This window comes from Hermetia illucens, chromosome 6 (genome assembly GCF_905115235.1).
Source record: "Hermetia illucens chromosome 6, iHerIll2.2.curated.20191125, whole genome shotgun sequence".
Taxonomy (NCBI): domain Eukaryota; kingdom Metazoa; phylum Arthropoda; class Insecta; order Diptera; family Stratiomyidae; genus Hermetia; species Hermetia illucens.
The window spans coordinates 76,438,093-76,455,262 of NC_051854.1; the positions used below are offsets into that span (position 1 = coordinate 76,438,093).

The 17,170-nt window shown below is 42.5% G+C and overlaps 2 protein-coding genes across 4 annotated transcripts in view; both read right to left on the reverse strand.

Annotated features, from left to right (window-relative positions):
• Window positions 1-4,330, reverse strand: part of LOC119658863 (translation initiation factor IF-2) — a 36,623-nt gene extending 32,293 nt beyond the window's left edge. Inside the window, exon 1 of the mRNA XM_038066619.1 lies at window positions 4,157-4,330. Within this exon, the coding sequence (XP_037922547.1) occupies window positions 4,157-4,177 (21 nt within the window). The 5' untranslated portion in view covers window positions 4,178-4,330. The remainder of the gene's footprint in view (window positions 1-4,156) is intronic.
• A 10,122-nt stretch (window positions 4,331-14,452) lies between these two features.
• On the reverse strand, window positions 14,453-15,337 carry LOC119659214 (E3 ubiquitin-protein ligase RHA2B-like). 3 transcript variants are annotated; one of them, XM_038067185.1, is made up of 3 exons: window positions 15,183-15,337; window positions 14,867-15,123; window positions 14,453-14,805 (listed from the first exon to the last, which is right to left on the reverse strand). In XM_038067185.1, the coding sequence occupies exons 2-3, from the start codon at window positions 15,001-15,003 to the stop codon at window positions 14,646-14,648; spliced, it is 297 nt and encodes a 98-aa protein (XP_037923113.1). In that variant the 5' UTR covers window positions 15,004-15,123; window positions 15,183-15,337; the 3' UTR covers window positions 14,453-14,645. The 3 variants fall into 3 exon arrangements, with proteins under 3 accessions (XP_037923113.1, XP_037923115.1, XP_037923114.1); XM_038067187.1 differs by having other exon boundaries at window positions 14,867-15,115; window positions 15,183-15,325; XM_038067186.1 differs by having other exon boundaries at window positions 14,867-15,300.
• Window positions 15,338-17,170: the final 1,833 nt, after the last annotated feature.

The following is a 17,170-nucleotide window of genomic DNA, read 5'->3' on the forward strand; positions in this document are numbered from 1 at the left end:
GTTGATTCATCTTGGGTGAACATCAGAGCGGTGATCCTGCGGGCAGATTGTTGAGAAAATATGGGATGTGCGGAAGGGGTCCGGTATGCACGTCCTCGATTGCAGATGCGTAAACATCATGCATTTCCCCGAGACAGATGGGCAATAACCCGATCTTAATAACGCGGCACAATATTCAACACAGTCGTTCATCACGGACAATTTTCCAAAAGGTACTAGCCTCCCAAGTGGTTAAAGGGTAGTATAGATCCCAGGGCGAAACGTAGATTGGTACCCAAGATGGCGCATAAAACTTGAGAATTGCTTGCTGAACTAACATCAACAGCTCTGTCTCCACGTGGTGACCGCTGGGAGCTCTTTCTTAACGAAAAGCTGCAGACGGGGAATGCTGAAGGCAAGTCTCCCGCGCCTAAAAACGGGACAAATTGAACCAACTGGTACTCCAGGTTGGGGGTTGAGTAGGACTGACAACCCTACACGGAAAACAACATGTTACGAAGCCACAACAGGAGCTTCGGACTGGATGGATTTTACAACAACAAACCCGGCAACGAAAAAGGAATAACGATTTGTGTATTTTCTAATGGGACATGCGCTCCCCAAACAGAGATGGAGCAGCAAAGCAGCTAGTCGATACCCTGTCCCAATATAGGGCTGATGTAACAGCGTTAGAGAAGATGCGTTGGACAGGGAACGGTTTCCTAAAGAAGAGTCGTTACACCATATATTATTGCGGCCATTCAATAAACCATGTGCTCGGAGTAGGTTTTTTAATCAGCCAAAAAATGAAACCTGCTGTTATCGGCTTTGCAAACATAAGCGGACAGCTACGCAATCTGCGCTTGCGAGGCAAATTTAGAAATATAAGCCTCATTACCGTTCACACCCCTAGAGAGGAGACTGCAGAGTCGGAGAAGGATACCTTCTACGAGGCAGTAGAACGAATCCTCCAAACCTGTCCCAGATATGATATCAAAATCATATTTGGGGATTTTAACAGCCAAGTTGGGACAGAGCCCGTATTCAGGCGATACGTTGGCTCTCATAGCTTACATCAAAATTCAAATTCAATTACCAGTGTCACACGAAATGGTTGTTGGAAATACCTGGTTTGCGCGGAAAGCGGTCCACAAACATACGCGGTCCCCCTCAGACCCAAATTAACCATGTGCGGATCGAACGTCGCTACCTCTCAGCCTCGATGAATTTCAGAACATTTAGGGGTTCCAATATAGACTATCTCGTTGGCATGGTGCTCAGAGCTCGAATAACAACACCACCCAGAATCCCCTCTGACAATCAGGTGACAGTTAACACTGAAGCCATCCACAACACAGCCCTTCGCAATACCTATAAGAGGGAAATGGATGCCACAATAATAGCAGTCAATAGAGATCCTGGAGATGAAGCATCAACAAATGATCTTCACAATCACCTGAAGAACGTTATCATAAATGCGGCCACAAACATACTTGGCCCCAGTCGCAAAAAGAGTCGGAACAGCATATTAGAGCGATGGGTTGAGTACTTTGATGAACTACTGAACAACCAGAACATCGACGAGTAGGAGGTCCCGTCAACAGAAGACGACGGACAAATACTGCCACCCCCAAGTATGGAAGAAACAGTTCGTGCGATTCATCGGCTTAAAAATCATAAGTCACCAGGAGCCGATGAAATTACAGCCGAATAGGTTGAATATGGAGGCGACCAATTACACCAAGTTGTTCATCAACTTGTGCTCAAGATGTGGAACAGCGAATCAATGCCTGACAACTGGTCTCATACAGAAAAATGGAGATATCACACAGCTCAGCAATTATAGACGTATCACGTTGTTGAGTACCATCTATAAGATATTCTACGCTATCTTGCTAGGCTGGATAGCCCAATACGCCCAGAACATCATTGGCCCATACCAAAGAGAGTTCATTCTAGGCAAATCAGCAACAGATCAGAGTTTCTCTGTGCGGAAATAATGGAAAAACTGTTGGAATATGGACATCAGTTGCACCATTTATTCATCGACTTTAAAGCTGCCTATGATAGCATAGTCAGGGTAAAACTGTACACGGGCATGAGGGAATTCAGTACCCCGACGAAATTGGTAAGACTGATTAGGCTGACCGTCACCAATGTGCGAGGTCAGATAAAAGCAGCAGAATCACTCTCAAGACCATTCGACATCAACAACGGTCTACGATGCGTCCTCTTTAACCTGGCCCTCGAAAAAGTGATCCGTGATGCTGAGGTAAATGCAAGGGGTATGAACCTTTTTGAGTCCCGGCAACTACTGGCCTATGTTGACAATATCGACATCATGGGAAGAACAATCCGAGACGTACAAACAGCCTTCATCCACGACGGCGCGAGATCTTGGGCTGCACATCAATGAAGGCAAGACAAAGTATATGGTGGCAACGTCAGCACCAAAACCCAACCAATCAACAACATCGAACTGCACCGGTCAAACGGGAAGAATAAAAATAGGAGACTACAACTTTGAGACCGTTGATAATTTCTTCTATCTAGAGTCGTAAATCACAACCGATAACAGGTACGATGATGAAATCCGCGCACGGTTGTTGGCAGCCAGCAGAACCTATTTCAGCTTACAAAAACTGTTCCGCTTCAAACCATTGGCTCCAAACCATTGGGTCGAAGCTCTTACTGCACAAGACAATGATCTTGCCATGTGTCCTCATGTATTCCTCGGAGACTTGGGTTCTTAGTAAGAAGAATTGCGAACTCTTGACCGCATTCGAGGGAAGAATCCTCCGAAAAATGTTTGCCCCATACATGAGGAAGGACGATTCCGTAGCCTACAGAACGACGAAATCTATGAGCGATACCATGACCGTCAGGTTGTGGATAAAATCCGGCTTAGTGGGTTACGGTGGGATGGTCACTTAATCCGTATGGATGGGGATGATCCATCCCGGAAAGTCTATAAAGGCAATATCTATGGTAAGAAAAAAGACGAGGCAGACCCTGCCTGAGATGGAGCGGTCAGGAGAGTCAGGACGCCAGAGAGATTTTAGGGATATCGAATTGGTGGACCTCGGATGTCTGGAGTTCCTTATTAAGGCAGGTCTAGACCGGATACCGGTTGTTGCGCCGCTGATGATGATGATGACTAGCCTCCCAAGAGGTTACCATTAATTACTGGAATTCTACCAATCCACTTATCCAATGGCCCTGGAACGTTCCTTGGCTGCGAAATCTACCAGTCGACAAATTAGCATGACTGCGAAAGTCATGAATTTATGGTAGTGAATTTTCCAGTAATGTTTGAAGGAATGTTGTTTAACCGCCTAAACTAGTTTAACTTTTTTTCTTTACCGTGCAATGAAAGCTACAAATGCAAACGAACAAGGTTTGAGTAATTCATAATGAGGGCAATTAATAATATTCTCAGAAAAAATGGGTTGAGTATTTTAGACCCTGTGTGTTACGTTATTGGTAGACAAATTGTCATACCCTTGAGTTTGTATCTCTTTGGTCAGATGGCTGTTTTCGTGTTTTTGTAGGTAGATTAGATTGTACCCACAAATTATACTATTTTCCAGCATGCAGCTGGGTTTCGAGATTTATAGAGATGAAAACTGTTTTTGCTAAACTGTTAAAGCGGAAGCCCGACTTTCATGGAAGCTGAAAATTATTTTCAAATATCGGAAAATCATTTCAAAGAATTTATTCTTGTTTAATAAACTTTCGAGCACATCCGTTGTAACTAAAGTTCCAGATATGTAAGTGTTCTTAAATGGAAATTGCAACTATACTTCGAAGCGGCAGCCTACATAGTGGGACCCTCAATTTTGGATTTTATGATAGTGGCTTAACGAAATTTATTTCTGTTTTAATCGAAAAACCATTGTTTATTATATCCCAAAGATAAGAACTATTCGTGAATACACTTGGTTTCCTACACATTCAATAGTTTTCATGAACAATGCACTTCAATTAAGATCAACATTTAGATAAGCATTTGTAAGATTTATGGAACTCTTGGACCTTTACCAACAATGAATGAAAGCATTTAGGCTGTAAGCCTCGCGCAAAGATCAGCATAAAATACTGCAAATTATGATAGCATTTAAAACACTGTTTTACTGAACTATCTACTCGTTCCTTTGTATTTAAATCTTTCACATACCACGATATTTAACGACTGCATCCCTTGGTTGAGTATCTTATTCCAGGAGTTGATTAGGAGATCTGCGCAAGAATTCTACTCCGTTAAACAACACTTTTCACTAATTCAAACTTTCCGGGTTTTCACCAGCAACGGATTTAAGCACGAACCTTCTGGTAAATACGAGAAAAAGTAGTTGACTCGAATTGTTTTATAGATGGGGCCCCCACTTGGGGGAGCCCATTTCCCCACACAATATGTAGAGGCACCGTTGAGATCAGAAACAAGAAATGTAATGGAAATTATTGGAAGTAAATTAACTTGATATGAGTAGCGCAATTGGGGCCGATTTTAGATGAGTGTGCTCTGAACTTCGCTGGTTAGTAATGGTAGCACAAGGAGTAACCGAATTTTGGATTAATACATATATTGCATGGTCTATATACAATGGGGTGGTCTAGCGACCAAAGGTGCTATAAACACCTTCCAGCGTTTTTAAGATCGTTTTCTTAATTATGAAATATGTAGGAACATACGAATTTGATGGGTAGCTGTTAGAATATCTACTCACATCCAACATTACTTTTCGCTTTTCTCGTAACGGCAAGTTATTAGAAGTGCCTTAAAGCGAAAGTTCTCTATCGAATTATCATAGGCGATTCCTTTGATGAAATTATGATAGCGATCGAAAAATGTGTCTAGACGTGCACGGCATAGCTCCGTAGCTCCATGAGTAAGTGAAAATCTGACGCACATTGCTTGCATAGGAGTCAGTCTGCATTATACCGTGACTACCAATTAAACACCTCTTCATCGTCAGAGAGTTAGAATAGAGCCGTTTGTCACATTACTTCGGGCTAGCCATCGAGCTCTCTCTCTTTGTGGCGCCTTCAAATCAGGGAATTCTATTCACCAAACGGGAGAGCAGAGGAGAAAGGGAATTGTTTCTTCAAGGGGCCCACTGCAATCCGTCCTCTCCACAGGTCCAGCTCTATCTTTTTGCAGCGAGAAGAACTCGAACGGGATGCGCAACACTATTCCACCTGTCAACGCTCCTCAGCATCACTTCGACAATGTTATCTGGAGAGAGTTCCCCTGTGTTTAAATGGAGGTGCCGACGAATCCCATCTCACCTTTCACAAGAAAAAAATGTGTGATGGACATCGTCCACAACTCCACACAATCAGAGGATCCTACTTTTCCAATCTTATTCAGGTAAGACAGAAAACCTCCATGCCCATTGGGTAAGGAAATAGTCAGTCTCACAATGTTTCCGAGTCAGCCACGCTCCTAAGTTGCTAGTGAGCCACGGAATTCACCTGCCTGTAGCCTCAATTTGGCAAGAGAGTTGCTACTAAACTAGTGTACTTTGCCGTCCTTCACGAGCAACTACTTTCCTTGACTCTTCTCCCTTGGGCTTATATATGGCTTTATGTTCCTTAGCAAGAAAAGCAACGGAGATCACTCCCGCGATCACCATCACGGGCGGGTCAGAGACAGATGACACCTGGAAATTTCCCCGCCTCCGTATTTCGGCAAGACGCTTAAGATACACCTCCTTGCCAAAAGCATCAGCCCATACCTCTGCGCGTTAGAGCAGAACAGACTGCGATCAACTCATTAGAACACGTTGCCTGTTAGACGTATGACCCCCAATATTTGCCATTAGCCGACTTAAGGTCGAAACTCCAGCTGCAGTGCTATCCACTGCTGGTTTGAGTTGCTCGAAAAAGCTCATCTTTAAGTGAAGAGTCAATCCGAAGTACTTTACCGTTGGTTTTGACTCGATTATCGACTCGCTGTTCGATATGGGATCGGAATTCTCTTTTTAGTCAGGATAACTACTTTGGTTTTTTCCAGTGCAAGGTTGCAACCATGAGCAGTCATCCATCCACATACCCGTCGCATGCCAAGTCTGCTTTGCTCCTGTTCGGCAATACGTCCGGCAACAAACGCCGCGACATCATCGGCACAACCGACCAGGTGCGACTCTTCTTGCATGTCGAATTTAATCAGACTAAGAAGCATTCCAAAGACCTGGCTCTAGGATGGATCCGTGCACGATCTCCGACGTGACTGCATCCTCCTCAGACCCTCTAGCGTCCTATAGAGCATGGAGAAGTTCCTAAGATAATCCTTCAATATCCGTAAGAGATAGTTTCGCACGTGGAAAGTGTTATCTAGTGTGTCTAGAATATTTTTCCATCTTATGGAGATTAAAGGGATTTCTGACGTCAAGCGTCAGGAAGGGCACCACCCGTCGAGATCGTCGTCTGCGACGAACGGAATCCACGATTTGCATGACAGTATCAACTGTGGATTTCCCCGCTCTTAAGCCGAACTGCCGTGGGGATAAACCTCCGCCGGCGCATATCGCTTCAATGAGTCTACTTCTGATGAGCTTCTTGAGCACTTTTCTAACATTGTGAAGCATATAAAGTGATTGATATGAAGACGGCAACTCAAGTTCGCCCTTCCCTTTGCTGATTAGCGCAAGACTCGCCACCTTCCAAAGAGAAGGGAAAATGCCTCCTCCCGGCGGTTTGAACATTGAACCAACTGCTTCAACCAATTCGCGGAAAGCATTTTTGAGTGGACTTACGGGCGGCCTGAGCCTAAGAAATTTGTCAAGCTTTGTGACAGTTGTACCACCGTCTTCGATGTGCTCCCTCGACGATTACCTACTTCGTTTAATGTTTAGTAAGGAGGATCCTCAAGGAAAAGAGAGGTGACACCTGAAGTCAAGTTGTAATCAAAACCCCAAGTAAAGGTGTAAGTACCGTGCCGAGGGCGACCCCCGTTTCAACTTGCCTTGTCTCAGCAAAAAGAGGCTCTGCGGTGATCGACTGACTTTCCCTAATAAAATTGAACCCATGGCAGCCAATTATGAGAAAACAAAAAAAAACCAAAATCTATAAAAAACTAAAATTAAATCTCTATCGTGACGAAGCTCATCGATGGAGAACCTAAGGTTAGGCTCAGATTCTCCACTTACTCAAGTGGGAATCCATCTAATTGGGACCTAGTCCTCACCAGATGAGACGAAGCAGATCAGCACTCCTGACCCCGGGCTACAATCGGCTTCACCTGCTGAAGCTAAAGTCTTGCCCATGGGTAAGCACCTGTCCACGGACAGCAAACAGCCTTCGAGCAAACCGCCTCCGAGCAAATCGCTTTCGGGCAAACCGCCTCCGTGCAAACCGCCTCCCGGTAAACTGCCTTCGGGCAAATCATATCCCACGGGCTGTACCAAGCTTGAGAGGAAAAGATCGTTCGGTACACCTCCGGCGAAGGGGAAACCGAAGCGGCAGCGGTCCTCTGACGATCCCAACTCTTTGACACAAAAGCCAGCAAAGAGGGCTCAGCCGACTCTAATCTATCCGGTTGCGATATTGAGCAGTGTATAAGTAGCATGGGTTGCTGGTGGGGTAGTTAGGGACCTAAACTTCTAACATGCTGACCTGTTGTATACCAATGGAAGTGATCGACACCGCTCCTACATGGTAACCTCAAAATGCTTCCACGCTAATTTGGTTAACGACCTATATGATGGCGACACCACATCGACTAAACTTGCCCTTAAAAATCAACAGGGAGAAAAAGAGATACTATGATGCTCTGCATATTTCCCCTATGACCTATCCGATATGCCAAAAGTAAACGCATGAGGGTAATAGGAATAATAATAATAGGATGTGTTGTCAACGCTTACCACATATGCCGGGGAAGTTCCAACATCAATGTAAGAGGATAGTAGGAATTGATCTGCAGATTCTTAATTTGGGTAATGAACCCACGTGGTCAGGTGAGAGGTCATTGATGTCACGGTGGCATCCCCTGACATTGCGGCTCTGGTCGGAGAGTGTAGTGAGTGAGACTATCAAACGATATCACACTCTCAGATCACAGATGCATTGATTACGCAATAGGCATGGATCCACCTCCACCTACTCCATTTAGGAATCCGTGGAAGACAGATTGGGCGATGTATAAAATAGAACCGAGCGCCCTCGTCACGATTCCTGGGAAGCGCATCAAATCCATTGCTGGAATTGAGAAGACGACCCAGACAACTAGCATGAGAGTCCACTCAAGACACCAAAGAAGAACTTGAATTTGCCAAAACCGAGGAGAAAGACAAGGATGTTCCATAATCGTGGTCTGAAGTGTGATTCATCCGCTGGCTGGAATAGCTATAAAGAGGCACAGCTTTAAAGAAAAGCATAAGATCGGCTAAACGATCATCATGGGGACGGTTTTGTGAAGAGACTAACTCCCTTGAGGCTTCCTCAAAGCTGATGTGGATTCTTGTTAAAGAAAGTAGCCAGAATCTTGGTTATTTACGTTTACAGGACGGATGGCGATAAAGAAGCGGCAAGCAATTTGCTTGAAGTGCACTTCTCAGGCAGCATCTAAAATCTAATCTCGGGGTCGACAGGTGCATGCAGTCCTCAACCGAGATACTGGAATGTGGCATGCAAAGTAATATCACTGGAACGAGTAAAATTGACATTTAACTCTTTCCGTAGATACAAGTTTGCAGGTCCGGATGCATCATTCTTGCGCTAGTAATAGATTGAATGCCTGGGTCTATATATTCGGAATATATATCGTGCATGCTTAGCACACGCTTATATTCCAATTAACTGGCGTGATGTGAAGGTGATATTTATTCCCGAACCAGGGAAACTCACTTACGCACACGTAAACCCACCTACACGGATGCAAAAAGTTTCCGACTCCTACTAAAAGGACTAAAAAGACCAGTAGATCGGTTCATAAGGGATACATACATTCCTAAGTGGGCCACTTCACCATAAGCAACACGTCTACCAGAAAGGCGAATCCACGTAGACAGCACTCCATGAACTCACGGCAAAAATTGAAAAGGCGATGTCCGATAAAGAATACACCTTAGGCGCATACATAGACATCGAAGGTGCCTTCAATTCTGCCTCATTCACGAAATTTGTGATGTGGCAAGAGAGCATGGAATCGAATCGCTGTTAATCAGTTGGATCCTTCACATGCAAGAATGGAGGAAAATCCACATGTTGTTCGGCCAGAAGTTTATTGAGGCAGGATGTCTTAGGGGCTGCCCACAGGGGTTCTCTCTCCGCTGTTATGGTCCCTGGTAATGGATACCCTGCTATGGCTCCTGAAGGACTAAAAAGTCTTTGCACTGCATGAAATCCGAAGTTGGTGCCTTCGCACTGGACTCAAGGTGAACGCTAGGAAGACTGGACTAGTTACGTTCACTAGGAACGCCAGGTGGATGAACTATACGTTGCCCACCTTAGAAGGGGCGGAAATCCAGCTGGCAATGAGGAGGCTGACAGACTGGCTCGCCGAGGGTCTAGATCCACAATGGTGAGGCCAGAACCAGCTTTTGGAATCCGTCCATCCACTGTCAAGTCTACTCCGAAGGATGAAATTGCAAGGATTCATGCAGCCGAGTGGAGAAATTTGAACGGTAGGCGAAAATTCTTGTCAAAGAAGCTGGGGTCGTCAGGGGGCATTTTTGTTGTCTCTTAAAAAGCGGGAAATGAACATCTTAGTAGGGCTTTTAACGGGACACTGCTCCTTAAACTACCATATGGAAGAGATTGGGGCGGTGGTTTCGGTTATGTGCAGCCAATGTGAGGAGGAGACAACCTTGCATTTTTATGCAGCTGCCCGACCTTGTTTCACACAAATTTATTTTCGAATCGATTCGATGGCCGTCCGTCTGTCGTCTGTCACACGTGATTTGCTCGAAAACGACTGAACCAATTATCTTAAAATTTGGTCGGTGAATTCCTTTACATACAATGGGTGGCGAAATTTTTTTTACTGTATGTAAGGGGGGGGGGGCAGACTCCCCATATATGCGAAAGGGGGGTGTACATTTGTTTTCACAGAATATGCTAATGTTCGCTTATTACTATGCGAAACTGATCAAACACAATGGTGCAACCATGCGAAATCTAGGCTTTAAAAACGGGAAGAATAAGAATAGGACAATACAACTTTGAGACCGTTGATAATTTCTCCTATCTAGGGTCGAAAATCACAACCGATAACAGCTACGATGATGAAATCCGCGCACGGTTGTTGGCAGCCAACAGAGCCTATTTCAGCTTATAAAAACGGTTCCGCTCGAAACGTCTCACCATAGGGTCAAAGCTCTTACTATACAAGACTATGATTTTGCTAGTCCTTATGTATTCCTCGGAGACTTGGGTTCTTAGCAAGAAAAATTGCGAACTCTTGGCCGCGTTCGAGAGAAAGAACCGTCCGAAGAATTTTTGGCCCCCTACATGAGGATGAACGGATTCTTGTAGCATACATAACGACGAAATCTACGAGCGATACCATGACCGTCAGGTTGAAGATAAAATCCGGCTCAATAGGTTAAACCGTATGGATAAGGATGATCCAGCCCGGAAAGTTTATAAGGGCAATATCTATGGTAGAAAAAGAAGACGAGGCAGACCCTACCTAAGATGGAGCGATGGCGTAGGTCAGGACGCCAGACAGCTTTTAGGGATATCGAATTGATGGACCTCGGCGCAAAACCGACGTCTTTCAAGATTTTGACCTTCATAAAAAAGATAGACAGACGGCGAGTGAACCGATTTTAATAAGATTTTGTGCAAAACAAAATCTTACAAAAAAAATAAGTAGTGAACCGATTTTAATCAGTATAAACCTTAGAAACGCCAGCTGCATCGCTTATGAACTGGTTTAATCGTTCTAAATTAATCATATCAATCTAATCTCAGTAATATTAATAATCAAATTCGGAGTAGATTCACCAGTATGTATGTATGCTGAAGAAGAAAGAATGGAGAGAAAAACCTAATAAGGTCACACATCCTGCACCAGTTGAAGCAGTTGTTGGCCATATCGGCAAAACCGAAGCTTTGATTACTTTCTTCCGGTACAGTTTCCGTAATACGCATAGGGTGCCTGAGTTAGAGGTGAAACATTTGCCGTCAGTGTATCAGACAGGAACCGTCCAGTGTTGAATAGATTAGAGAACCATCCTTGAAAACGCGGATGTCTTAGCAAATAACTCATCCGGTTCATCGTATGAATGGAGTTAGATTTTTTGGCCGAAAAGCAAAAAGGTTGTTGGTTACATCAAGTAAATCATTATTCTATTATCTAATTTGTCTCCTTTACGATTTCTATTCCTCTTCAAGCTATATTGATTCAAATATCAGAGTCCAGATGAGTTGAATGCATGTTCGGACAATTCCAATCGAAAATGAGGCAGCAGTTCATCCAAAAGATACTCATATATATACATAGTTACTAAAATTTGTATTCTACTCGAAAGTGGAAACAAGATGTTTACAAACTGACTAGAATTAGCAAAAAGCACTTAAAATGTTTGGCTTTGGTTACCTGTACATTTTACGTTTACTGATTTGATGTCAAGAGTCTCAAAAACTGAGAAACGAGATTTGAATTTTATCTAAGATTCATGGCACGTAGGAATATTGGAGGGTAACCGACAAAAGCATCAACGAAATTCAGACAAAATTAAAACACTTTCGCTATTTTCCTCAAATTTATATAACTCAGAGGAATCATAGCAATCGATCAGGTAATAGGTATGCCAGGTTATCATGGAAAGTATACGATACTTATTTCAGTATTCTCTGCAGTTATAAGCCATTCAGAAAGAAAGTCTATTAATATTGTTGCTGGATGGGAAGGAGATAGATCCCCTGGATATCGGATGGCTCCCAACGTGACATTTTCGGATAAAATTGACTCATTCAATATTTAGTTAACACCACAATCCAGCGTCGGTAATAATGACGGTATACTCTCGATTAGAAGAAATGACCCGATGCGTCAACAAGTTTCTGTGGCAACCACAAAAATAATCTAAATTAAATTCTGAAATGTGTATATTTCGAGCATTGGAAAATCTGTTTGAATATATCACACCAAAACTGAGACATGAACAGGATACGAGTGTCATTATTGTGTGGTCTCGAACTTCTACCGATTCAAACCTATCATATATATTTGGAAACAATTTGAATTTCCGCGAACTTTTTTTACCCTTTGACATTTCAACTCACGAATACCTAAAGAATATCTTAATAAAAGTTAATTGAAAGCAGACATCGGTGAAATGCGCGGCTGCTACTAAACTAAGCAGTACTTCAGCAAGTCGAGAAATCGGAAGTTGAAAGTTCCAGGTATATTTATAGTTTATTTTTGCATTTTTTAGAGCCTCCGGAAATCCACATCTACTCCTTTTATTTTACATTCTATGCAACAGAAATTTCGGGAAATATTATTTAAATGTTTAATTATTATATAAAAATTGACTTATTATTATTGAAAAATGGACTGTGTGTTATACAGTATCAGTAAAAAAAAAAAATTTAAAAAGATCCCAGTTGCCGAAAACAAATCTTCTCTACACGAGCGATCACAAATTCAACTCCTTTTCATGAAACTCCTCCTCCTCCTCCTGGAGTCCCCGGCCGTTTTCCGAGCACCATGACAGCCCAACCCTCAAAAGACTAAGCCACTTTGCGGCCATTTTCCCGGTGTCCGGACCACCCAGCCTATATACCATTTTAAAAGTCTAACCCTCCTCTATAGAACCGACCACGAGTTAAGCTCCTTTCTGGAAATTCTCAATATTAACGGAGATACAAGCTTCTAAAGTTTCTCGAAAAATTCTCCCACTTTCGACTACTTTCCCGGTTTCTTGACCCCATAACCTGTATGTGGGGAGGGTGTATGTGATCAATACTTCAGGTAAAGGGTCTGAACTTCAAAATGGTATATAAATTTTAAACGCTGATATCTACATTAATATTGATAATTTCACAAAAAGGAGCTTAATTTGTGATCACTACTTCTGGTAGACGGTTTGTGCTTCAGAATGGTATATAGGTTGGCGGTCTGGGTGCCGCAAAAATTTCGACTAATCTTGGGAAAAACTTTAAACGCTTATGTCTCCGTTAATATTGAGAATTTCGCAGAAAAGGGCTTAATTTGTGATCACTACTTCCGATAGAGGGTCTGAGATTCAAGATGGTATATAGGTTGGCGGTCTGGGTGCCAGAAAAATTTCTGAAATTTCGACGAATCTCGAGAAAAACTTGAAGCGCTATTAAGAGTTTAATACGTGATCACTACTATCAGAGAAGAGTCTGAACTTCAAAATGGTTACCAGGTTGGGGGGTCGGTGTGCCAGGCAAATTACTGAAATTTGGAGGAATCTTGGGAAAAACTTTAAATGCTTAGATCTCCGTTAATATTGAGAATTTCGAGAAAAGGATGTTAATTCGGGATCACTACTTTCGAAGGAGGGTATGAGCTTAAAAATGGTATATAGGTTGGGGGACCCGGGTACGAGGAAAATTGCTGAAATTTGGAGGAATCTTGGGAAAAACTTTAAACGCTTATATCTCCGTGAATATTGCGAATTTCGCAAAAAGGAGCTTAATTCGTGATCACTACTATTGGTAGGGGGTCTGAGCTTCAAAATGGTATATAGGTTGTGGGGTCTAGGTGCCAGGAAAAAAACTTTAAACGCTTATATCTCCGTTAATATTGAGAATTTCGAAAAAGGGGACTCAATTCGTGATCGCTACGATCGGGGGAGGGTGTGATCTTCATTAGATTCCAACACTTTCCGGCTAATAGACCTACCTACTACCTACGTCCCATTTTAAATATCTAACTGTCTCCTGTACAATTGATCTTGAATTAGGCCTTTTCTGGAAATTCTCAACATTAACGGAGATACGAGCGTTTAAAGTTTTTTAAGAGATTGCGCCGTTTACCGACCATTTGCCCGGCCCCTGGACCCACCAACCTATACAGTTTCAAAGGTCTAACTTTGCTAATGAAAATGATATGGATTAGCTGTAACGAACAAGTCGGGAAACCGGAAGACTGGCATCAAATATCTGATCGAGGCCTTTCATTTGATACTCAACATAACTCTATTGCATCCCCCTTTGGCATGTATTGGGACTTCTCACTAAATTTTATGTCAATTGGTATAGTTGCTTCTCAGAGAAGTGCGGGTGACCCACAGGCAGACACACGGACAAACATTAAACCGATGTTAATAAGGTTTCGTTTTAGAAACAAAGCCTTAAAAACGATAAGGCGAGAGTCCTTTAACGCAGTAAAGTAATCTATATCTAACCATACTATTTAGTATGCGAATAATCAATGGCAGCGGGAACGTACTAGACATAGCTACGTGCTTTGGATGTTACCACTTGCCCAGATTGCGGCGCAACGGCGCTATCGCAACTCGTAGGTTTTTGAAAACAAAAGACACCATTTGAATCTAATACAAATCTGCTTTATTATTACATTTTTATTGCTAAAATCACAATTCGTAATATCAATTTAATAAACACAAACGAAGCACACGACACTCTTTCGCCGATGGTCTCGTTTAAACTCTCATCACTCGACGGAATATCCGTGATGCGACTGTAACTCAAGCAGGGTTTGGATCAAAGTCGAACTTTCAGATCTGATTCCGTTGGATTTGCTTGCAATTGGGGCAGGTGTCGCTTGTATTAAGCCACTTTCGGATGCACCGCCTGTGGAAGGCATGACCGCAGTCCAAGTAGGTCAAGTCTGATGTTATATTACTAATACAAATCGTGCATTCTCTGGAATTATCCCTGAAATCGCAAGGAGACAATGTTGATATCGTGCAGCGACAACCTCTAGTTCCAGACTTACACGTATTCAAAATCAAAAGTCCTATGGGATCGATGCTGGCCTGTGCGATTGTACTGAGGTGCATTGGCGAAAAATGCGAACAGTGCAACCCCTACAGCTACTCCAATCGAGATTAAATATACAGCAGGATGTGTCATATTGCTTTAAATAAGGCTGCTAACGTTTTCGCTCCGTCTTGCGTAAGCCTAGTTATTGCTCTCGTTTGTCGTTTATTCTCACGCACAAATGTCACAAGTTGCCTAAAATGGCCTGCGAAACTTCACATCAAAATAAAGATCGACTTTCTAAATCTCAGGATCGCAACAAAATAAATTACTTGAGTAAGGGCTGGTGCAGAGAGTGAATTCGTGTGACAACATCAAAACACCTCGAAACGAAAATAAAAACAAATCCACAGCGAGCAGCTGCCACCGCACTGCTCTTTTGTTACGCTTTAATTGACATAAGCGAAAAATGGCCACATTAGGGGAATTTACCTATTATGTCATTTTCCAATGGGGCAAAATGTTTTCAAAAAATAACTTCTAGTTAGATTTCCAAACGCAAATAAATTACCAACATTTTTAGAAGGAAAATGAAAACTATACGTTACATAGCAACCTTCAAAGTTTCAACTTTCTATGGACCCCTCACAATTAAAGGGAAACCCGTTGTGGAAATTCGACGTCGTCCGGGGAATCCCCCCGCGTTTAGGGGAATGGCTTATGGCTTACGACCAAGAAAAACGAATTAGAAGAAAATGGTCCAACTATACTAATTAGGATTTTCGAACCTTAGATAAAATAACGGGTGGTATTATTCTTTATCTACAGTGACTCACAAAATTGATAATGCTCTAATTCATTACGCTTTTTATTTACTGTTGTCGCTTAAATGTATACAAATGTACAAATGGCAGTTCACATACTTGTTGCTTAGTATTTGAACTACCATTATGAACATATTCGTTTCTATGATGCAATCTAACAAAACTCTCACAGACCGTTCTTGAAAAAATACTGTGCTTTTTAAATGATCAGCATTTTACATTTCAACCAACTTTAAACGCACTGGAAAGCCGGCGCCAATATGTATGACGTCACAAATCGCGTCGTGGCAGACGGGGTACTGACAGTTCCTCATTAAAACCTCAAACTCTTAAAGTTAATTTCGCACGTAAAATGTGAAGTAGGGCGATGAAATATGGTTTGTTGCCTTGTTGCACAAATAACCCCACAAACACCCCGCAAGAAACTTTTTTAACTGGTCCGAATTTGAATGTGAGTTAACATTTTTTAAACTTTAGTTCGAATTTTAATTGATAATAATTTTGTGTCACTATTATTCAAATTTAAATAAAGTCACAAGAGCATAGATGCTGCAGGATATTCAACCATTTTTTTAGGAATGTGAATCTTTCGGAAACGTTCGTTTTATCGGCGAGTGAAGTTTCTTATGCACCTGTGTCCGAGCATTATTTTTGCCAAAGCCGTCTAAACATTGTCCTTGCGCATTAACTGCACTCCCTTCAGTGCATTGTCTTATCACTTTTACGCTGGCACGATCCTCTTTACGTCCACCTAACTACTGACCTATGCTAACGATATCGACATCATAGGAAGAAGGACTCGAGACGTACAAACTGCCTTCATCTAGAACGAGCAGGCGACGCGAGATTTTGGGCTACACATCAATGAATGCAAGTGGAAATATATGGTGGCAACATCAGCACAAAAAACCAACCAATCAACAACATCAAATCGCACTAGTCAAACGAGAATAATAAAAATAGGAGACTACAACTTTGAGATCGTTGATAACTTCTCCTATCTAAGATTCAAATTCACAACCGATAACAGATACGACGATGAAATCTGCGCACGGTTGTTGGCAACCAACAGAGCCTATTTCAACTTACAAAAACTGTTTCGCCTGAAACGTCTCACCACGGGCTCAAAGCTCTTACTGTTCAAGACAATGATTTTGCCAGTCCTCATGTATACTTTGGAGACATGGGTTCTTAGCGAGTAAAATTGCAAACCCTTGGCGGCGTTCGAGAGAAGAATCCTTCGAAGAATTTTTAACGCCGTGCATCAGAATTGATGATTCCGTAGCCTACATAACGACGAAATCTATGAGCGATACTATGACCGTCTGTTTGTGGATAAAATCCGGCTCAACAGGCTACGGTGGGCCGGTCACTTAATCTGTATGGATGAGGATGATCCAACCCGGAAAGTCTATAAGGGTACAATCTATGGTAGAAAAAGAAGATGAGGCAGATCCTGCCTGAGATGGAGCGATTGCGTAGGTTAGGACGCCAGA